At 35.4% G+C, this 24,447-nt stretch overlaps 1 protein-coding gene and 1 long non-coding RNA gene across 2 annotated transcripts in view; both read left to right on the top strand.

Moving 5' to 3' along the window:
- NDUFS4 (NADH:ubiquinone oxidoreductase subunit S4) overlaps positions 1-24,110 on the top strand; it is a 47,108-nt gene extending 22,998 nt beyond the window's left edge. The window contains exons 3-5 of the mRNA XM_068666518.1: positions 16,648-16,820; positions 20,541-20,614; positions 23,900-24,110. Coding sequence (XP_068522619.1) covers positions 16,648-16,820; positions 20,541-20,614; positions 23,900-24,003 — 351 coding nt within the window. The 3' untranslated portion in view covers positions 24,004-24,110. The remainder of the gene's footprint in view (positions 1-16,647; positions 16,821-20,540; positions 20,615-23,899) is intronic.
- LOC137847885 (uncharacterized) lies at positions 8-15,724 on the top strand. The gene is made up of 2 exons (XR_011091111.1): positions 8-7,746; positions 10,623-15,724. It is a non-coding gene; the product is annotated as an uncharacterized lncRNA (long non-coding RNA).
- Positions 24,111-24,447: the final 337 nt, after the last annotated feature.

Raw genomic sequence — 24,447 nt, forward strand, 5'->3', positions numbered from 1 at the left:
TAAGGGTTTTCTACTGCATACTGCTATGATACAGCCTTCAGGGTTATTTCTGCACAATAGGCATTCAGTATGGTATTCTCCGCTCTTCTAGGAAAGCCATACAAATGTGAACTACAAAGCAAAAATCCTTCATACATTTTTTAAAAAGCAGCATTAGTAAAACAAGTATGTGAAGGAAATATGGCATTCCAAGTATTAAGCAATATAAAATGATGAGTACTTTGTTTATTATTGCATTGTGGTCAAGGACTAGTATGAGCTGTAATTTATAACAAATTTGCTGTTTTTGAAATCTGGATATTTTTCTCTGTAGTGAAATCATACAGGATTTGCCAGCTTCCTAAAATTATCATCATTAGGACCCATATTACTAAAGAAAGTGTTTAAAGAAGCATGCAAGGTTATTGTTACTATGTACATATACTCTAGCTTTTGAATATGCATGAAGGTTATATTACAACTAGGAACAAATGCATAACATTCTTCTGCTAATCAGTAGCAGATCAGAAATTTGGCAATCTTTTCTTGTAAGTTCTTCCATAATGTGTGGTCTGTTACTCTAGATGCAACCTGACACTTATGTTTACATTATTCAATAGTATAATTTTTGTAAGACTTCTGGAGGGAATGCGTCACAGCAAAAGCATGCTTTTCATTGGTTTTCATACTGCTTTTGAATCCTCAGGAAAAAAAAAAAATCCCATCATATGTACCAGACAGTTCATATTTATCTGCTCTCTTGTATCCCTGAAGCTATGTTAACTACTTAAGAACAAGAGGAAATATTTGGGATTTGTATTTATAAATTGAACATTTGTAATGATAACTACTAGTGGAGACAGCTCAACTTTAACAGATTATTAGGAAAAAATTCACCTATTATAGCAACTCTTTAGAGCTTTTATTTCTAACATTTTCTAACACAGATGTAGAGAGATTTTTTTTTTTTACCTGCCTGTGCATTCAGCTTTCTTATATACTTTTTTTTTCTTTAATTTTAAAATTAGTAATATCATGTCAGGTTCACAAATAAGGGAAGAAAAATAATACTGTATTTCAGTGAGGGTGGTTATTTGCTTACCTAATTTCATAGTTTGGGATTCAGGAAATTTCATTTAATGTATAAGAGTTCATGAGTCACTACATAAATAAGATGCACCAACTCAATAGACCTACATTTCCCTAAACATATTATGAGTTGTGTTTGTTTATTCTAGCACTGTTCTTTAATACTAAAAAAATATCTAAATAGCATTTTGATAATGCCTGAATTTACAGTGTCACATTTCCCTAATGTAACCTCAGGTGATGGATAGATACATAGGTCTGAAAGAGACTGCAGTGCAAAGACAGACCTGCAAAATAAACACTCTTATATCTTCTGTTTTGTATTTAAATGTACATTATTCTAAGTCAGGGTTTTTCATTTCCCTGTCTAACTATGAGAGTTTATCCCTTCAGTTGAGTTAGTGATACTAATTCAAAATACAACTGTTCTGTTCTCTCAGTGCTAATGTAAATGAATCGTAAATGAGGTGGCTATTTCTAATGTCATTATGTGTTCTCATCAAGTTGAAGGCACTCTTTACGTAGTTGTTGATTTGCTTTTTTTTTTTTTTTTTTTCAGATCTGATACTAGCAGCCATTGAATCATTTTGCTCAATACTACTGTTTGCTTGTCAGCTTTTGGTACATATAAACTAAATGATCTTTTTATCCTCAGTTCTTTCCAGCATTAAGTTAAATGTCAGACTGAATAGTATTTTCCTACAGTACTGTGCATGTAGGCACGCATTCTAGATGCACAAATCCTTTTCCCCAGACTCTTGTGGGGCCTGAAACAAAATGATGTCAAATTAGAATAACGTTTATACGGTTTAATGTGTATATTTAGATATAGTCTGACATCACCTTTCAGGTGGCTTTTCTGTGCACATCAGAAAGGAGCAGCAAGAACAGGTAGAAAATGGGTTGGGGTTATCTATTTTCTGTATTCCTTTTAAAACTCTTTTATTTTGAAACTGAACTCCTTCATGAGTAGATGCTTGCAAGGTTAATATATATAGTAACATTATTATGGTTATTAAAAGAGCCTAATTGCCTGTTGTAATTGAGTTCCCAGTACTTCTATGGGCCTTGTATTCCTACGTGTGTGTACACTTGCTAGAACTTGATCAATGTGGATTCCTTTGAATTACCTAAAGTCCAGTTTGAATCTGAAAGTACTAAAACATTCCTTGTCTTGGTAAACTCAAATGAAATTGGAGGGGGAAGAGTATTGTAACACTGAATTATTAAGCAGTAGTCAGTTGCCTTCTTGCTGCAGCCCAGCATGTGTTGAATACAACAGAAGAATGAGCTCTAATGAAATAGTGAAAAATGAAGGTGGTCTAAATTGTGGATGTCAGAAGAAAGCGGGGCTTTTAAATGTAAAAGGAGTTAAATGTTCCACTTACATATAACTAATACAAGAAATGATGTTTTTGTCACAAGTGTTAGTCGTTTTCTGTGAATGTTGAGTAAAACTTATTTTATGGACAGTAAAATCCAAAGAAAGTAATACAAATTGAACAAAGCTAAACAAAAATATAGTTCTTGCATCATATTTTGAATCTCTGGCCACCGATTAGGTCATATTCCAAGAGTCTGGACAAATAGCTGGGTGAAAAGTAGTCTCTCAAGACCCTGCTTGTGTTAGGAAATTTGGGCTATAGAGGACAAAGGCTGCTGGCAGCATATCTCCCTCAGGTAATGTTACGAACAGCTTAACTGTTTGTGTGTATGGAATAATTTAGTGTTCACGATTGTTACATCAGGCTTCGGTGGTTTTGCCTAAAACTGGGATAAAACTCTTCAAAATTACCATGATTTGTTTCAGTCGTTATAATTACAGTGCTATTGGTATTAGCTAGAAGAAGTCCAGCATATGTGCTTTAAGCAGGTTCCCAGTCAGCACAGGTGACGCTGCATTGTGGTTGTCTAGCAAAGAGTCTGTAGAGGCTAGACACACTTGTGGAGTAGCTGTCTGCATAGGGCAGGTGCCATACCAAATACTCCCCAAATATTTGCCACTAAAATAACTTTTCTGTAATGGTTAAGTGTTGCAAGAGTATTTTGAAATCAGAGTAAGTGGCAGAAGATATCTCATGCATCTCAAAAGTAGGATACTCCACCAGTAAGTAACACACATGTAGTGACACAAAGCAAAAATGAATGCAAGCACAGTTGTAGAGTTTGGTCACTGGGGAGATGCTAGAAACATTGTCGAACAGTGGTTAAGGATCAGATATTAGTTGCAGCCATCTCACAGATGTTTTTATTCTGCATTAGGCCAAGATGAAATAGGATGGGTTGCTACACAGAACTAAGCATTTGAGAACAGCAGTATCAAGTGCAATTGACATGGTACTAAAGTGATTTTTGCAGCATTTGGGAACGTGTAGGCTATATCACAAGCATGGCAGGCTAACCACAATAATTCTATTGACACTTCAGCTGCTGTCCTGAAACTGCTAAACTTTGTCAATACTGTTAATTAAGCTTTTTCAGCAGTAGTTCAGAAGTCTCATATCTGAAAATCAATAGAGGGACAGTTTTCTTCTGATTGTAGACAAACTTACATGTAGCTGTCATTGACAATACCTTGCATGCTGCAGTATATGTTGAATTTGGCACAGAAAATCTGACCCTTTTTTGGAGATGAGCAGTTCATACTTTCCAGATCATGTTCATGACTAGCAGTCAGTGCTGCATTCTGCAGCAGCTTAGGCCAAAACTGTTTAGTAACTATTGTGAAATGGGGATCAAGAGTCTTAGCAGCTTCCTCTTGGCTGTCCATAGGTAACAACAGTTAGTGTCTGTTGTAAGTGTTTACTACGGGATAATCCAGGAGTAGCAGTATTAGTAGGGTTCTCGGAACACAAACCTCTTCAGGGAAAAAAAGTATGCATGGACTTTCAATAACTAGTTGAGGAAACACTCTAGTCCATTTTTTCTACAAGACTGCAGTATTAGCAAACATCACACGGTGTTTTCAGGATTGAGTCATGGTTTGTTCACCTTCATCCAAATCCCAGTTTTGGCGAGGCTTGGGATGTAGTGAAATTGTATGATCTCAGTTTGAAGAGTGAAGTGTGGACTGTATGTATACTATAATAAACAGGGATAATACTGCAGCTCAAAATAAAATATACAAACAAGTGAAAAATAGCCTGGAATGATGAAACTTCTTTGGATATCAATCTGATAGTCTACAGTGCTGTGAAACAAAGGACACAGCAAATCAAGCTTTAACATGCTTTTTGAAGTGTGATTGTTCCTATCAGCCTTTCCCAAGAACCAGGAGTATACAATATACTGCACTCTGAAAAACAAGGCAGTAATGTGTCATAAAGTTACGTGCAAGACAGTGAGACATTGCATTTGAAGACTGCTTATAGGAGCTGTTTTTGCAACTCAGTGAAGAGAAATATTTGGCAAAGCATCCATTTATTAAAGACAGGCTTACTAGATTTCCTTTTCTTGAAACTACTATTCAGCCAAGAATTCTCCAAGCATTACCACTGTGTTAGATAATAAGGGTATCATGGATATTCTATGTTTTGGTTTTCCAAAATTCTGTTAACCCCTTGTGGGTGATTCCTTGAGGGTTAGTTGAAGCTGTTCATAAAGCATTTTAACAGGATGAAAAAATTTAGAATAAACTTTTCTTCATTTAATCCTCTCTAACTGCAATATTTATTCAACTGGTTACCATAAAGAATTCAGTTTAGGATAGTGTTCCTCTTTAGATGAGGAATGTAACTTCAAAAAATTTTGTGTGCCTTATACTTTGGCCAGAATGGCCTCGTGTATGTCCCGTAGTTTGAAGAGGTACTTTATTCCATCACAGTTGTCACATAAGCAGGTGGGCAGGTTATTTGAATTCTATATTGTACTCGGGATTCAGAATGGATGAAGAGTGGTTTGGTGCTGGTACAGAAAATGTTTAATACGGTGTGTTTTGTCTTGTTTCACTTCATATTCAATGCATTGTGTTTAGTTTACATTTAGTCATCTGTATCTGTGATGTTTGACACTTCAATGGTATTAGTTGCCATTGCAGAAGATGTTTAAGATATTAAGTCATGTTCTAGAAGTACTTCAAAATTAAATGAATTCTTTCAATATAAATGAAATATTCAAAACTTTAAATGTTTGCAAGTAAAAATACGTACTCATCTACCTGAATTGTGTCTAATTTAAGTGTGGACTTAAGCTGAGTTAAACACTTACTCTTTTTAGGATCACTAATAGTTTGTGTGTGTGCATTTTTTACTGGAAAACATTATCTTTAAAAACATTTTTCTATTTCCTTTTTTTTTCAGTGAAGATTAACAAATTCTGCCCTGGGGAGAAAAAGACTGTCTTGGATGATTTTGTCAAGCTGTTGATGTGATGTTTAATATTTAAAGGTTTTAATGGTTTTGGGGATGGTGATAATCCTTCTCACTTTGCTTACACCATGCTGGTGTGTCTACCAGAGCACTGTTTATTTCTAAACAGTGATACTCAGTTTAAATAACATGTCAGTTTCTTTTGTAGTTTTGACTGGTAGTTGCATTTGGTTTTCAGTACAGTACAAGCTCAGGTGTAGGGGGTGTGTGTGGAGCTACAGATTATCTAGCCATTTACACATTTTCAGCACTGCTAATTCAGTATGTTTTGTAATTAAATAATTGGAATATCCTATCTTAGTTTTGCCTGTACTGCTTGCTACAACTTGTTTTTGTAAGCAATTGTAGTTTGATGAAGCTTACGATGGTTTGGAAAATCTGGCTGGCTGGATACTGATAGACAGCTTTCTGTAAGAATGTCTGCAGGCAACAAGTTACTCCTCAAGATGAAGCAGCCTCCTGTTCCTTCTGAACACTTATAGGATGTATGTGTGTGTGTGTATATATATGTATTTTTTTTTAATACAGAAAACTTTACATTTTGCACATGGCCTTGAACCTAATGTGAAGTGCTGCATAGTTTTATCAATGAGCTGCAGTTGTACACTTATCCCTGTATATGTTTGTTTAGTTTTAGGATAGGGTAAATGATCTGGATTTCTTCCTCTGAGAGCCTTTTCTTCTGGTGGATGGTAGTGCTGTCTCTGCTGGGTATTGGAAGGAGGAGTGACTGAGATTGAGCTTACACAACCTCCTAACATCTCGAGTGTCTGTTTTGTCTGGACTTCCTTCATGCAGCATTCTTGTGCAAAAATTTCAGGGCTTTAGTCTGGAAGCACTGGGTCAAAGAATATGTCTGCTTGAAGAGTATGCAAGCGATTTTTTTGTTTCATTACACAGTATTTTTATTTTCTATCAAGGAATACTTGTTCTGAAGTGCTTGCTACAGTGGCTGTTCAGAAAAATAAAAGGAGTATATCATGTTTAGTTTGTCTGGTTTCCAAGGGGTTATTCAACATGCAAATACTTGTTTGGTTTTGTAAGTCTAAATATGCAAGCAGTGTTTCTAATCTGCTAGAAAGAATAAAAGTAAGCTGTTGATACAGTCTAGTAATCAAGAGGAGTAAGAAGTAACTTCATTTTTGGAACAGTTTTGTTTTGTATTTCTGATTTTTAAAGACTAGGTCATACTTTCATGTTCTCATAAACAATGCCGTTATCCTGGCCTTGTCTAGAATGCTAAAGTTAGTATCCCCTGTTATTGAATATTTCTGTAGATGACATGAATTCTTTTTGTCTTGTGAGGAGTAGTGAATAAACAAGTCCTTGTAGAGACCTTGTTTTTCTGTCCACTAAAATGTCTCTTTCCTCGTTTGTGTAGTAAATCCAAATTTAGATAGATAAGACACGTATTCTGCTTACTGTCTGAGAAAATTCTATGTACAGACTTGAAAGCGGTTTCTAGTCTTGAAGTTCAAGCTGAATTGTTTTATTAGTCAGAAGGAAAAAGCTTTCCTTGTCTGAAAGGGAAAGTTGCAGACCAGTAATCCCATAGGATTGGGCATACTGTAGAAGAGCTTGGTGCTTTTTAACAACTACCCATTTCTACTAAGATGATCAATGATGAAATGGAAAACGATGTTCTTCCAGGACAGCTTGTTGTGTGCCTTTAAACTACTTTAGGGGTTGCTTTCTTAAATCAGGAATGTTAAACTGTGTTAAGTGAGGACATGGACCATGGAGAGAGCAACTGATGTTCAGACCACAGAGTTTATTAGTTCTTGTGTTGTGAAGTCTTGCATGCATTGTAGGGAGGTTCTCAATCTCTTGTTTGGTCTTGACATACTCAGTGCTATTCATTCCATAAAGCCCAACCATTTATACTTTGTGTAAAGGAATATCTTTGCTTGATGGGAAATAATTTTCATCCTGTTAACTATTAGCTTGTATAATTTTATTCTTTATTCTTCTGGTTTTTATTCTTTCTTAAGTGACCACATTTTTGCCACCGTGCCTACTCCATTTGAAAGCATTCTTGGGTCAAATAATTCTAGCTGTCTGATAAGTCAGAAGTTGAATAACATCTTCTAATGTCTGTTTCCAAAACAATTTCTTACTATTTTATCACTGTTTAGTAAACATAATAGTGCATTGTAGTCTCCTTTGATTTTTTTCCCCACAATAATAGAAAACCGAAAAGGAAAGCTGTAGTGGATCAAGTTGAATTACTGTATTTGAATACCTATTTTTTTTATCTTCATGACAGGTTTCTCTATTATATTAGAAAGTACAAGACCATGGTTTCTGTCCTGTAAGTAACCTTTAAGGCCAAGTACATAAAAGCCAAAGCACAAATTGCAGCAACAAACATCTAGATAGAGCAAGCTAAAAACAGCTTGTAAAATAACACTTAACACATTCTATCTGTGATTCTGCTTTTTACAGAGATTGTAGAAAGCTTCCATTTTAGCCATATAGGTAAATTTAAAGAAATAGCTATTGTCCAGTGGAATGCAGCCACGTATTTATGGATTATGATTAAACAGTTGAGGCCTCATGAACCTACCAGGGAATAATGAATGTGTTACTGTTAGAAAAGATCCTCCTAAAACACATGAAAGGCTTAAAAGCTATGTGCACTAATTAACAAAATACAGTGAACATTTAAGCTGTTAATAGCCACAGCATCCCTGATGCATAGACCTTCAGTATGCTAACACTGCATAACAGTTCTCTATTGTGCATCTCTTTAACAAGGGTAACTGTGTCTCTTCTTTTCTTGCTTCACTACCTGCTGTGTATGGAAATCGTGTACACTATTTAGCACCCGCTTTCAAGTCCATGCATATTACATAGAAGCATTGCATCTTGCATTAGGGACAGCTTTTAACAGTCTCACTTCCTTGTAACTTCTTAAATGCAACTTCTAAAAAGCATGCACCGGCAGTGATCTTGCTCTAAATTTGCATTTCTTGATTGGGGATTTGTGCTTTCTGTTTTTCTCCTGTGTGCCTCATACCACTGGCTACTTTGTGACAAAGATCTGTTACAGAAATCACTTTAATTATAAAGGAGGTGTAAAGAATAGAGAACATGCATCACAATGGAGGCAGGCATCGGTTTACATGAACTCAGGATTTCAGGATATTGTTCTTAGTAGCAGACCATGCAGTACTGTGACAGTATTGTCAAATTAAACTTGAAAATGCTACTTTTTGCTCCACCCTTCCCCCATCTTTGATGAAGATACTTTTTTAATAAAAGCCTAAATAGCTTGTAAGATTTTAACCCTTCAAGTTAAACAGCGTTCCACAATTACCCCTAATGACAGAGTAAATAGGTAGTTGGGAGGTGAAAGGAAAAGAACACTGGAATGCACAGTAATGGAGTTCTTTAAAAATATTGTAGCATTCTGTGCTCTAGCTACCAGCTTTGGCTGATTGATAGCTACTTAAACTGAATCCACAGTAGCTGTTTCAAATACTGTAGTGATGATGTTACTTACAACTTCATCATAAGAAATCTTACTAGAGTTACCAAGTCTTAAAATTTTGCCATGTATCCAAATTTGAACTCAACAGCTCAGGTTTTTGCTATCTAGATTATGAATTGTCTCAATAAAAGCACAGGTGTTCTGCATCACTGCAGCAATTGCACAGCTTATATGTGAGTAGTGTCCCAGTTCACTGTCAGTCTCTGAATGCTGTGTTCCCTCGAGTCTTTTGCAGCTTGAACTGTGAGCTTTTCCACAAAACTGGAGAAGGCACACTTGACCACACATCTTACACATATTAAATAGACCCTGTCCCCTCCAAAGGCTGGAGATGATAAGCGGTGTGAGTATCTGGGGGCTCTACCAGGGCCTTATTTGGAAAATTTCTTAATGTGAGGTTTTGTAGGGTTTTCAGGTAGGCCCAAAGCAGGTAGAACCATTCATTTCCCTGTTAATCGTGGAATTTCTAGAAAACGGAAACTTGATTAAATAGGTCATACACTTATGATTTATTTTGTAAATACATACACATAAATACAGGTAACTTTTAATGAATGTTAAAAATAAGGACTTCACTAAAATAGCATCAGAAACATACAAAAAGTACAGAAAGTATTCCTAATGTCACTGAGCTGCTGACTGGGGATTTGGTTGTCCATTGTCAAAACTACATACACACTGGAAGCTTTTTTAAATGCAGGTGAACTAAAAGTGCCTTTCCTTTTATTTGAACGTTTATGGTCTAAAAACTCCTCTGTTTTCTTATTTTTTTGCCCTTTTATTAATCTGAGGATTGACTAGAAACACATATATTTTTAAATGCCTTACAGGTAGTGACAGTAAAGGAGTCAGCCACTTGTGTGTGTGGAAGCGTAAGGTTTGCTTTTACATATGCTTTGAATGAGTTCTAGGTAATATGTGCTATCTAAATCTTACTTTGTTGTGAGAAAAAGTAGTTTACAAGATATGCTATAAATAACTCAAGAGGCTTTTTTCCTGCCTCATTAAAGATAAGCACGTGGTTTATAATTTCCTCAATCTAAAGAATGTCATGACACTCTGAAGCCTCTTAGAGGGCTAACAGTAGCAATATCAATATATTTCATAGAAATATATTCTTTTTCCTCCCCTGATCACCTGTACTTCTGTCTAATAATGATTTTCTTAATTACAGTCGTGTATGTTATAGACTAACTGTGAAATGTAAAATTAGATACTTGATTTCTGTTTTCTTTAGTTTCATGACATTTACTCAGACAATATTTGTAAAATTAAGAGGTACTGTTACAGGAAAAAAATGCATTCTTAATAATTAAATAAAAGCTTTTGTCTTGCCCTTTGATTCTTTCTTGGCCAAGAAACCTATACTACGCATGAAATATCTGTCTATGCTGGAAGTGGGACTTTGTTTTGAATACTTTATTTTTAAGTTTCTGAAATGTTGTTTACCTGTCCATCAAAAAAGTACAGGCTGAATGGTAGGTATTTTCTGCATTTTTGTCATGCATTATGGTCAAGAAAAATTCCACTCTGCTTTGAGGTTTTTCAGGGTACCATGAGACACCAAATCTCATACTTCTGTCTTTATTTTAAGCATTATGGTTTAAACTTACAAAAGCACAACTCAGCAGATTTTTACATAAATTTTAGCATTAATCACGTCTATAAATACAATTTTTCTATTACTCTTGCAGGACACAAAATGTGAATACACAGTTGGGGAATGTAACAGAGCTTAAAAATAAAGTGCTTCAAGAATTGAAAGATGGGTTGGTGAGGGGGAAGTTTTCTACTCATTGTTATGAAGTCACATTCAAATTTGTACAACACACGTTGGATTTTCAGAAGTCCCATCGCCTGTGGAACTGTTTTTGGAAACTGACTCCTCCTTTCCATAATGTCAGTATGTAGATTTAAAAGTATTAAACGAACTTATGATGATTCCAGCAGTGTGACAATTTCTGCTTCTGTTAGACCCACTTCTTAGCATGTTCTTCTCTCTATACCCAGTTTTTCTTCCATGTTTTCTGCAAAACTGTCTATGTAAAGAGATTTTCTTTAAATAAAAGTGTTCTTGCCATCTTTGTTATTATTGAATTCTGTCTCATGTTTACGGTGTTTGGTTTTCTATTTGTTTGTTTTCATGTGGTTCTTTCACTGCTTTTCAACTTTTTTATTAATTGTTCTGTAGCGTGGTTAGATGGGAGAACATAGTACGGGTAGCACATGTTCACAGATTACTGTGATAATGCAGAAAGATTGTGAAGCCTGAAAGAAAGCTGTATTCTGTGTGATACAGACTTTCCTAAGGGCAAATATGCTTTTTTCCCTTGTTATGTCTGTAGCTGTTAGATAAATGTTGTCTGACCATGTTGAGTTCATTCTGCTCCATTTTTCCATTCACGATTTGCATAGTAGACTTTGTTCTCTTGCACGTATTTCAAAAACAATGTAGTGAAATGTAAAAATGTAAATATCCTCATCCTGAGTTCCAGCCTAAGCAGCTGAGCCCACCAAATAAAAAGCCTCTTTCACAGCTGCTATTTGGTGGGTATTGTGCAAGCCAGTTCGTGCTTTGATACAGCAGCTCGTACAGAAAGTGTATTGCGATGTGAAACGTGAATTTATAGCAAAACTTCATGAACTTAGGCTGGTAAAACAGGTTGGGGGTGGGGAAGTAAGCAAGCTGCTGTGAACTCCTATAAAGTACAGAAAACTTCTCCTTTCCCTCCTTTCTAACAAGTGTAAACTCTTGAGGTTAAGTAGGTGGGGCAACCGGAAGTAATTACTAAGGCCAGTGGCATTTTTGCGGTTTAATAAAGGCAGAAGCTAATTATTCAGTTTTTATTTAAGTGAAATGATGCCAAAAAGGAGGTTCCTGCCGAGCAGCTGCACTCCTTCAGTGTTACCCTAATTTACCACAGACACAACTGTCACAAACAGAACTTTTAAACTTGATATATAGCCACGAAAGTAAGGAGCCCTTTGTCCGGAGTGCATGCAGAAGAACTCCTTTATACAAATCAACCGGCAGATGACGGACAATGATGAAAATTTGATTCTTTGAAGTCATAATGGTCATTGAAATGTGTGAAATTCTCGTATTGAAAAGAGAGCGGCTAGCAAGACTCTAAATCCTGGGTGGTTGCGGGAAGCTTGCTGGGAGGTTTTTCTGTGTTTTGACATCAACTTCCCATTGCTTGTTCCCTGTTTCCTTTATTTAAAAAAAAAAAAAAAAAAAAAGAGGGGGATGCTAAACAGTATAGTTGATAGTAGTTATGTACAGTTTTTGCCTATGCATGGGGAGAAATGTCAGTGCTGAAATATGATACCTTTACAAACACCTGACTCATCCATTCAAAAATACTTATTTTCAGAGATATTTTCGATCGTTTCTGTCTTTGCCTTGAATTACAGAGTTCAGTTCCTTGTCTCCTTTGGAGTTTGTGTTATTAGTGGAGCACTACCAGAAATTTTCCTTTCCTTTAAAAGTTATCTTTATGGTGAATCCTGCTTTCATTGACTCTGCCTGTGTATGAGTTTTTCTCCCCCCCCTATGTAGCACTTCCATCATTTTTATTACTTCTTCCAGGACAGCTTTACCAGCCTTTCCAGCATGACAAGTGTTCTTAAGTAGTGTAAGTTGTAATAAAGACACAAACTCTTCTTGGTTTGTAAGCAATCTGATGTTATTTCTGCTGCTTAAATAAATGCTTCGTCTCTCTGAGCTTATTTCAAGAACCAAATTTCCACAAATGGTTATTAAAAAAATTGAAACTACTATTAAAAAAGAAACACCGTATAGATAAATAATCCAAAAACGAAACGGTCAGAATTCGTCTTTTAGATGATAGCATGCATTACAAACATGAAGCAGAATTGTTAATTTTTAGTCCTGCAAAGTTATACAGTTCAAATCTGAAGTCTTTTATGTTATCACCTTATTATTTAGAATTTGTAATGCTGAACACCTCACTAATATTTTTATATGCTAATGGAGCAAAATTCAGTAAAGAACACTTAAAAAGGAGGAAAAGATAGTAGTGTGAAACTAGCTGTCAAAAACATCATTGTTTTGGAAAGTTGGTTCACAGGTAGTTTCAATGAAAACTTGAACTCAGAACAAAGCTCTGAAGACACAGTAGAGAGTTCAACCCAGTGCAGCACAGTTCTTTTCAAGTATTATATTGTTTTAATGGAATCTTGGAGCGGGAGCTTTAGCCCATTGAAATGTCGCTTAAAGGACAGGTTCTTCTGTCACTAGCTGGAGCTGTGTGGATGAAATGATCACAATAGAGTGTTGTAATGCATTTTAAAAGTGTGAGAAATCAGTTTGTCTAGACTAAGAGTGCGCCTACAGGGAATAGGAATTTTAGAGCTTCTGTGCTCTTTAGGTGTCAAGTATGTGATAGATGCCAAGCCTTTTTATTCCATATCTTTGGCAACAGCTCAGCTATGCTACAGTACCTTACATGTCTACAGCAAGCAAAAACAGTGATTTTATGTCAGGACAACTTGGGCTTCAGAAACCAGAAACTCATTGTCCTAACAACTGTCTGTTCAATTGCCAGCTTTAAAATGGGGAAGATATCAATAAACAATTGCTAGATTCCCAGAAGGCATGGAAACTTTAGCTATAATGAATCAAAGTGTGAAGAGCTAGCAACATCATGTAGATATTTTAGTTTCTGAAAGTAGGCAGGTTTTAGTTTTCACCTTGAAAAGATTTTTTTATGGGATGAATCCTATTATTATTAGTAAAATAACTTTGATTTGGAGCCAAACAAGTTCCCAAAAAAACATGGCTTGAAGGAGCTTGGGATTTGTCTGGGTTATTGGTTTTGTTTTCATCCAGATGAACAAGTCTAGGCATTTCTTTACCACAGTTACCTCATATATATAGCATTTGCTGGTTTTTAATATTTTTTTTTTTTTTAAGTAGTGATCTGTATGCACTAATATGTAGTTTTTTTATGGGTTTCTGGTGTGGAGGCTTCAAAAGAGAAAATGTAATACGTCTATAATGGTAGTTAGTATAGTATTTAATCACAGAGAATTCATAAGCAATTCACAAACCTGTAAATCTGAAGCATAAAATCCATAATGGACATACAAGTTGCTGTGTTAAATAATAATTTTTATAAAAAGAAAAAAAAAAGTTTTTGTAATATTTTCAAGCTTGCAAATGTAGAGGTATTTGATTGCTAACTAAACCAGAATCTATCAGTGTAGCAGGATCCAGATGATTTCAGAAGGGAAAATTAAATATTGGGGAATATTCTTACATTTTCTCAATAGAAACGTGTTTGTTAAAATACAGATGTAAATGATAATACACTTGTACAGGTCTATAAAAGGCAAGCTTGGAGGCATTACATACAGGCATTGAAGTCCCACCAAATTTATACTGCATGTAAAAAAAAAAAATGGTTAAACAAAGCAGTTTGCCAGCTCAAATAAGAAGACTTGAAGCTATTTCCTTCTGAAACTGTGGTTCAAGCTTCAGCAGTCAGAAATGCCAGTCTGTCAGGAGGTGTTTCTTGTGTGTGTTGCAACAGTTCAGTGATTGGTAGTCTTTCATATCATTGCTAGACTCATTTTAAAAATAAACATTACTTGATCCTAATGAAAGCATTTATAATGGAATTGTTAAGATATTTTGACAGTTGCCTTTTGGTAGTCTGGGTAGAAAATTTAAAATTTGGAAAATCAGTTTACATGTTTGTTTGTGTCGCCTTCTGTTCTAATTGCGAATACAAGTCAAACACTTTAAACATGCTCCCTGCTGCAGTTTTGAGTGATTGATCTCCCAAAGTCTATTTTCTGAAGTAAAACAAAAAATGAGACTTGCCATATTTCAAAGGATTATATGGTGACAGCACCAAGAGCTTTTAAGTTTGCCACAAAGCAAAAGCCCATAAAGTTAGTAGCTACAGACATGTAAAGCCACAGTATTTTGTCTAAACTTGTTTGCCTTTTCATTCAAGTCATGCCACTGCTGGTGTGATGCATTCAATATGCCCAGAGTTCTGCTACTCATTTTTGGACTTTAACCACTTTACAGCTTGGTCCTGGAGAGAGGAGGGGAGGGAGGGAGACCAAGGAGCTCCCACTGGCCTTTTAAGTATGTAAGGAACAGGAGTAGTTCAGGATTTGATGTTTGATTTCACTCTCTTTACTGTACTAGGGTGAACTGACAGGTTAATTTTATGTAATTACTGTTTAGTTTTTAAAGAGAGAGTTCACTTTATCAGATGCTGCTGAGAGTAATTTTTTTGTGGCAATTCTAGTGAGGTTTTTCCTTCTTACTCTGTGTTGGAGTCAGCTTCAACATAAAAAAAAAAAAAAAATAGGCTTTTTTGTGATACTTCAGTTTTTATCTTTGTTAGGTTTATTTGTAGAAAGCTTACAAGCCAAACCTTAGTTGAGGAGGGCATCCTACTTCTGACAATGTAACACATTATAAGCCATTTTTGTGAAGGGTGGAATCTCCTGAATACTTTTATCCTTCATAAAAATACCTATGAGTGTTACCAGTGTCAAATGGTGCAAATAAGTGAAGAACATCCCTTTAAAAATGTCAAATTACTGTATAATACCTGTTTAAAAGACGTGTACTCAAACTGACACCAATGGTTGTTGAGCGTTGTTATTACTCAGCCTAAAAGACTGAGCCCCTACTGTTGGCCTAGAATGAATAGTGCTAAACTAGGTAGCCTTATAATCTGCATATGTTGAATTTGAGTGAAAAAAAAAAAAAAAGAGTAGGTCTGCACTCTGAGAGAGGGTTAGTAATTCAGATGAAGAGCCCTGACTGGTCTTTTGATCTTGAATATCAACTAGTAGTCTCAGGAAGATGTGACTCTCAAAGCAGATATTCAGAGCTAGAAACACGCTTGGCCTTATTTTTTAAAGAGGAGAGGTCAACTTTATGTAATAATTAATGGTTAGAGAAATAAGAGAGCTGAGTTCTGGTAACTTCCTCTACAGTGAATAGAGTATTGTGGAAAAGATAACTTCTTCATACTAAGCATACCTTTTTGATTCATTTTGGGTGTTGCTGCCTCTTGATTATATATATATCTTGATTATATGAATGTGTTCACTTGGGCTTAAGTTTGCATATATATAGATACATAGATAGATAGAAATGTGTGTGTATATATATATATAAATATATGCATTTGTACTACATGAGATAGATGGCTGACCAGGATCTTGGTGAATAGACCAGTTTGTATTAAGTGTAGGCTCCTAATGTTAATGTAAAATTTCCAGATTTGTTGATGCTTCAGTTTATGCTCTAATTCTTTGTTTAAGGGGGAAAGAAGAGTTCATGATACATTTCTATGGATGCTTTAGCTGGTACAAGCTGGAGCAGTCCTACCGTCACGGCTGTAGTCTGAGACTTGGAGGGAATGTCTCCTGCCTATCGTCTGGCACTATCAGTTGTGTAGCCAGGAGAAGGGCAGGTTCAGGTAGCTGATGCATGTTAAATCAAATTCAGCCAGGGGAATTAGGATGAGAGCAGTCCCAATGTGAGTCTGCTTCAGCTTTATAAAGGTAGACTCATACATTTCTGCAGAACTTCTCTTATTGTAATTATATTTAAAAAAAAAAAAAGGAATGTAATTGTGTAAAAAGCATAAGGAGTATTATTTTAGAAGTCTGTCTTTTACATGAATTCCTTTTTAACAAGTCCAATTGTGTTTTTCACAGGATATTACTTCTTTAACTGGTGTTCCAGATGAGCACATCAAAACCAGGAAAGTTCACATTTTTGTTCCAGCACGTAATGCGATGCAGGCAGGAGTTAACAACACGAAGAAATGGAAGATGGAATTTGATAACAGGGAGCGCTGGGAGAACCCTCTGATGGGTTGGGCGTCTACGTGAGTAGTTACTGAATTTTCAGATATTTTTCTTCTATATTTGGCTCTTACTAGTCATGTAAATTTTAAGTCTGAAATTTTCTTCCTACCTGTAAATGCACTAGCTTTAATACTGCTTACAGTGGTTGACTTTGTTGGTTGTATGATTAATGATTGTGTAAAAACGGATTTTATCTCATGAAATCATCTGGAATTGTTCAGTAAGTGTTAAACAAAAATTTCAACTATGACATTTGTGGTGATGTTACTGTATGCCAGCATCAAGAAAAGAAGGCTATTAGGTACCTGAAACAGTGAATCCCTTCTCAACTGTCAGTTGCATGCCAAATTTAAAATTTGTTTAAACATAAACTAATGATATCTAGCTTCTCTGTTTTTTTTTTACGAAGTTATATAAGATCTGAAATGAAGAGCTACAGTTAATTTTTAACAAATTATTTAAAAAAAATGAGTTTGTTTCAATGTTGCTATTAGGAGTAGTAAAAAAATCTTAAATACACTGAAATCCAGAAAAAGAGTAATGCTACAATTTAGAGATGTAAGTATAACTTAGATGTACTTTTTTTTTTTCTAAATAAATGTACTAGCCACATTTTATAATGTGGTTAGAATTCCTGTAAACTGGACAGCAATTTTTCTGATGAAACTGAATCTTGTTATGAAGCTGTTTTGTAGAGGCATTATCAGGAAAGTTAATTATTATCCATAAACAAAAGTTAAACACTGGAAATTAACTTTCAAACTTCAGAATGGATGCAATGTGTACTGGAAGTGTGTGGATGCAATCATAATGGCGTTTACAATCAAAGAATACAAAATTCTGACAAATAAAATAAGTAAATAATTACATATGAAGTAATTTGGGAATACTTTTTTTTCCCTAACGTGTAGTAAATACATCTATGACCAGATTGATCTATTTTTTTTTTTTTAATACAAATGTCATGAAATATTAGTTTAAAATAACTGGAATCAAGTCGACCTATTATTTTGGTTTTCCGTAAAATATTGAGGCTTACAACCTGTAACGTCTTGGCTGTATTGTTATTGCAAAGGAGTTACGGAAGCGAAGATGAACTGTGACTAGATGAGGAAGAAATCTTAATTACGAATTAAGATATCAATTGTATTGAAATACCCTGTCAAAATACCTGTTTTAACACTTCAAGCTTGCATACAACAATGACCTCATCTTAAGTAATTTGTGGGGTTTTTCACCATCTCATCTTAAGCATACTAAAATGACTGGTTTAAGATAAGATTTCAGTGCTTTAAAACAGTTACGGCTTGGATGATTCCACTACTGCAAGTAGCCACCATGTTTAGCAAGTAATGGCTGTTGTTTCACAGTGGCCTAAATTAACTGATAGGCTGTTGACATGCAATGCACCTTTCTGTTCTGTCTTGTGAGCTCCCAAAGTGTGTAGCCACCAGTGTCCAGTCCATTTATACCCCTGCACAGATTAGAGTACTGTAACCGGTGCCAGTAACACCAGCTTTGTAGTTCAGGTTGAATTGAACTTTTCCTCAATTCCCCTTTAATTTTCATCTGACTTTAACTTCTCTAGACAAGTTATTTTTTGGGTGGGAATCTGCATTTACTCTTTCCTTTTGAATAATGTGATATAATTATTGGTGAGTACTTTTCTCCTGAACTCCATACACTTGCTTATTTAGTATAGGTCTTTACTGTATTTCTGTGATTTTACAATCTCATTTCTCTTTTTGTGTGCTTTTTTTTGTCATTGTCATCTCTTCTTGGTTGTAGTTTTTGCAATGCTAATTATCCAGTTGTAGATCTGAATAAAATAGATTCATGGCTTTTTTTTTTTTTTAGTTGGGAACTTTGGTTACAAGAATACTTACGGGTAGTTCTTGAGTACCTCCTAATACGAAGCTATAAACAAAGAAACGCAGGAATCATATGGTTTCCAGTGTACAGAATCTCAGAAAAAGAACAAAATTTAGAATCCCAATTTGTAATCTCTGATAGATAGCCTAGAGCATAGGAAATGCTGTGGCATTGTTACTACCACCAGGACATCCATCTGGCTGTTCTGAACTCTAGCATTTGTTCATAGATTGTCTCAAATTTAAATACATGGATTGCACATGTAAAAGAAACCAAAAAGCTGTAAGTTGTATGATGGATGATCTTACCAGAGAGCAGAACACACCAATTCTGCACAGTCCTCATTTCCAAACTGCCTCTGTCGTGGAAGTTTTTCGCTAAACTTTCAGTACTGAAGAGGTACAAGTTCCTCGCTACACATCAAAATGAAACTTCTTTGTTTCCCACTTAGTAGTGAGTTGACTAGATTTTTCCAACCTCAGTCACAGAAGAGATGACCAATAAGCAACAGCTGTCACAATATTGCAATGCACTTGGTTGCATGATTCTCCTATGATCACACAATGGACTAATTCATAGTCCCTAATTCTCTGTACTGCCTTTGTAAGATAAATCTTTACATGTTTTTAAGAAAGCCCATCACAGTGGCATGTCAAAGTGTAATTTCTGCCTTTATCCTGTTATTCTTTTTTTTTCTTGGGGAATATATTGGATGTATAGTGAACTCCATTTTTCCATGTGTACATCAGATAAAATTACATTGTTGTCTTTGCTGGAAGCTAGATTCCCCCTCTTCCCTTCCCCCTCTGCCAGTCACAGGCTTTGTCCTTTATTGTAGAGTTCAGTGTTTCTTTGGTTGCTTTTTCTCTTCATTTACCCATATAGCTTCAAAGAGAGAGCAGTCAGAGGCAGCTCCTTCAATAGTTCGTTGCAATTTGGTCTTGTCTTGCAGTTGTCTCCCAGGCTCATGTGTGGTGGCTGGCTCTTGGAAGCATTATGCAATCGTTGCACTCCTATGGCCCCTATCTTATGTCTACAAGAGTCCTGTGGATTAATTTTTAAAGTCCTTCTTTTTTAAACCTTTGTCATTGCTTTTAAGTTAAGCTTTTATAGCAACAAATAAGGGAGAGTTTTTTACTGAAATTTTAATTTGTTTCCAAAAGCATTTTGCCTATTTCCTTCCTTTCAGAAATGTGGTTGAGAATGGCTGATAATTTGAAAATAACCACTGTGTAATTACTTAGCTAGTAGTTTGAGTTTCTGAACTTTGTTTTCAGCGGTGGCCTGAGATCTAAGTGAAGTACTGGAATAATTTTTGGTGGCCATGTGACTTCAGCCAAATCTGAACTATGAATTTGTTCACATCTTTTCAGTCTTTGATTAATTCCCGCTCTGTTCAGTTTGAAACTATTCTCTCTTCTGCATAAGATTATTCTCCCATTAGCTACTCTCAGACTTCTGGCCTCCGTGAATTGTTCAAAATTGCTGTAAGCCTCCCAGTCACCCAAAAAGAAAGTGGTCCACACAGATTTCAGAATCAAAAAGATTGTTTAGTGCGTTTATTATAAATTCAGCAGGTAGTTAGACATATTTATTGAGTAAAAAAACTTAAAACATTAATTTCAGCAGAAAGATGGGAGGGAATTTTAACAAACTGAAAAGTGGAAACAATATTGTCCACAATGTAAATGTTAATCCTGGAACTAATTAAAGATGTTAGGGATTTTGAATGGCTGAAATTCAGGCTGCTTTTGAGGTGGTATACCACAATGACTTGTGTAATATAGCCTTTGGCTAGCACTTGAGATACATATACAAGTATTTTTTATTTCAACTGTTCTTAGAATTTGTCATCTGATTTCTTACAGAGCTGATCCGTTATCCAACATGGTTCTTACTTTCGCTACTAAAGAAGATGCCATTGCCTTTGCTGAAAAAAATGGTGTGTATTACGTTTATGATGTACGATAGATTTAGCTTGATGCTTAGTCCTCATGGAAGTGATGAATTAGTAGCACTGAGTTAAAGCCAGGAATTACACACATGGGGAATACAGCTTCTTCAGCAGTTTTTCCAGTGGTGTGCAGCTTTCATCTATATTTAGTCGAGGGTAATTAAAGAGTAAAATTTCTTAATCGGACTAAATTGTATAAAGTTGTTAGTTGATTTCTACTATGCACCCATAAAAATAGGAATCCGTTAACTCTGACAGTTAAAAAGCTAAACCATTCAAACCAGTGCAGTTTATTTGCGCTTCTTAAAGTCTGGTACATGTAATTTCCCTGGTGCTCTTAGAGGGGATCATTTTTACACTTAATGGTCTTAACTGCATTGAAAAATAAATCATATTCATTAAGAAATATATAGGATCATCATATTTGCATTGGATATATAAATTATTGTGATTTTCTTAATAGTATTCTGTAGTGTTTTGCAAATAATAAGAAATTACAGAAAATCTGGTGTTGCTTTACTTACACTTGTGTATTGTTAATGCTATTTCTTAGGAAATTCAGTTTGTAAGAAAAAAACCTGAATCCTGGCCATTATGTTAATGAGGTAGTTATGTTATCTCTTTGGACATGATATGTTTTACCCTTTTGGTATGCATATTCAAGTTAAATACTCCATATGTTCAATGTAGGAAATCTATGCATTCACTGAATTAGTAATGAATCTCCATTGTGCAGATAGCTACAAAGAAATTTTACCAACTAAACTAAGGCTGTGACGTATAGTAGTTCAATATTTACTTAATTTGCAACCGTAATTTTACCATGAGATATATGAAAGTTTTCTGCAGGTACTGTGTTATCTAAATTAAGGTGGCATAGGATTATATGTATGTTATGTGCATCATATTTTCTGTAGTAGTAGCTTCAGTATCAGATGCAGCTGGAAATAAAAATTTTACAAATATGGTTTTAGAAAGAAATGAGGAACATAGGCACTCCTTTAGAATGGTACAACTTCTGAACTGATATTGTTGAAATACATCTAAATCTGGGAGCACAGTTAACTTTTCTGTCCTTTCAGTAAGAATTACCCAAGTTTTGCTTAACAAAATTCCTTGAAAACCTCACATTTAGCTTCTGCAAATCCTGGATTATTGCAGGCATTTTTTATAAGATTGGGATATGATTTTGATACAGTTCTCACTGAAGGACTTAAGGAACCTCAGGCAAGCTGTCTTTGTGCCTGTCCTTTCTGAAGCATCTTCTTTAGTAGGAATAAGAGCACAGAATACAGTAACAGGAGAGATCTCTGGCCAAAATATGACTGCTCAGGATGGTCTGAAGTTGAAATAAGGAGGGAGCACTCATTACTGGGTGAAATTAAAAGTTTAGTCTGTAGACCTAAATTTCTCTTTTGTCCTGTCTGACATCACTGTTGATAAACTTAGTTTTCGTAACAAGGACAGAGAGTTTTTCTACTCCAGAGTAACCTTTCGCCACATGATGAGGATGTTCTTCCAGAAGATGTTCTTCCACAGGCAGTGAAATCTGCTTTCTATCCACTTAGTTTGTATGGCAGAGTTATGGGCAAAAATAATCTCTTACGGCATTGTAATATTTTTATAAAACTGACCTCTGCTCATTGTTGTGAACAACTGACAGTTCCTAACTCGAGGAGCATGTTCCAGAGTGTGAAACCTTATCACATATGGCTGTCTATTGCAATCCAAAGGTAGATGTAACTAACTTTGTGGATTTTGGATAGCTATGGCAGGCCAAGTCATTGTGCTGGCAGTTGCAAATCTCTTTTGGAGGTATTCAGTGCCTCTCTATCTAGTGTATAAAAACATGAAGCAATAACTTGGGGCTGTAGATTCCATTCCAGCAACCAAGTGCCTCAAAGTTAGGTGTTATAAGGCCGAATGTTGCAATACCACAGTCTGTCTCTGAATGTAGTCCTGGCTGCTCACTCAAGCTTAAATTGTTAATCAGAATAGTAGGCAAAAGTCAGTGCTCTCACACATGGAAAGAATATGTTTTTAAAACCTCACCCCTATTCAGTATTTCTTACAGAGAATAGTTAACTTGGAAATTAACATTGGTTCAACCTAATAAACAAAGAAAATCTTGGCATTTGTGAATACACAAAATTGAGGCACAATGACAAGGCAACTTGTGCATCTAAAAAAACATGTTTTGATGTGTAGATGAATTTTGAGTGTTTTCTGTGAATATCTTAACAAATGTAGAATTTCAGATACATGTTAAACCTTTTCAGATTTATCAAGTTTTTGTTTTAAAACTGAAGAAATGTATCATCTTATTAGTAGCAGTTAAAACTGCATTCTTATCCACTTCTAGCTTCAACTCAAGAATTTCAACTTTGAGTGAAATGTTGCAGTTAAAGAGACCAAACTTTGGAATACTGAGTGCTGCCCTGGCAACTTTCCAGGCACCTGGAGGCTGCAACCAATTTGCATTTTGATTTACATAAACACTAATATCTCCACCTCTTCTTTTCTGACATTTTTTAGCATTTCTCTGGCTTAACTATCACATAATTTACTTGTCTTCTATCACTTCATTCCCTTCTCTTTTACTGCTATTTTTTTTATGTTCTTGTAAAAAGGTTAAGTATTGTACTGCCTTTTAATGTTGACTTTTTTTTTTCTTTGCTATTCCTTACTTTGGTCCTCCCACCTTTCTGTTTTTTTCTTCAATATCCGTTATCTCCAATGTCTCCGTTCACTCCCGAAGTTATTGTATTGGTCTCCTGTATGCTATTTTTTATATCACTTCACCTTTATTTCTTTCCTAGCTATTTCATTTCCTATCCCAGCATACACAAAGTGCCCGTGTGATGCTGTAGAGTAACATAGATGTTATAGAGCTTGTATAGAGTAACATAAATGCTATAAAGCTTGTGAAGTCATGATCTTGCAGGGCTGCATACAGAAATGGTTGGTGTTCCCTGTTGAGCTTTTCACTGATGACTGTCAAGGTTTCTGGAGGAGTATTGAAGGTTGAGGTATGCAGTATGGTGAAGTATCTCAATTTTGAGAACAAGCTTGTGTCACATGCATGGCATTTCTGTATTCTCTGCTGCCAGCTACAAAGGATGAACCTAGTGGATGCCTATCTGGAGAAAAAGATACTAAAGTTAAAAGGTTTAAGTTGCATTTGCTCTATATTGTATGCTGTAAATATTTAAAATTCTCTTTTTTTTTTTTTTCCTTCCCCCTGCCCCTGACCATTTCCCCCGCAACCTCCAGGCTGGAACTATGACGTTGAAGAGAAGAAGGTTCCAAAACCTAAATCCAAGTCTTATGGGGCAAACTTTTCTTGGAACAAAAGAACAAGGGTGTCTACAAAATAAGTTGGCATTGGCTGTCTCTGAATGTGAATAAAGTCAGCTGTGCTGTATTTATAGTCCACATATAATACATCTCTTAATCTCCTAATAAATTTGACCTTTAAACTACAGATGCATCTTGTGATGTCTATTTAAAATGTTTTTGATGTCTCCAATTGAACCTGTTACAAACTTCCCTATATAGAGAAGAGATTTGGGGTGTTCATACTTCTAAAAATTTGCTGCATTAGGAATCTGTCAGAAGGAATGTTCAAAATCAGCTGCAACTTTAAAGAAAGATTGTGGTTTATCTTTCAGGGTAATTTTATATTCAATATCTTGTTTAAACTTATCAACTCTGCATGTAAAAACTCTCAATATAAGTGTATTTTTCTCATTATATACAGGATAAATCTGTTGGATGAATAGCAGTATGATACACAAAAATTAACATTTGACCATAATTGA

Source organism: Anas acuta, chromosome Z, assembly GCF_963932015.1.
Source record: "Anas acuta chromosome Z, bAnaAcu1.1, whole genome shotgun sequence".
NCBI lineage: Eukaryota > Metazoa > Chordata > Aves > Anseriformes > Anatidae > Anas > Anas acuta.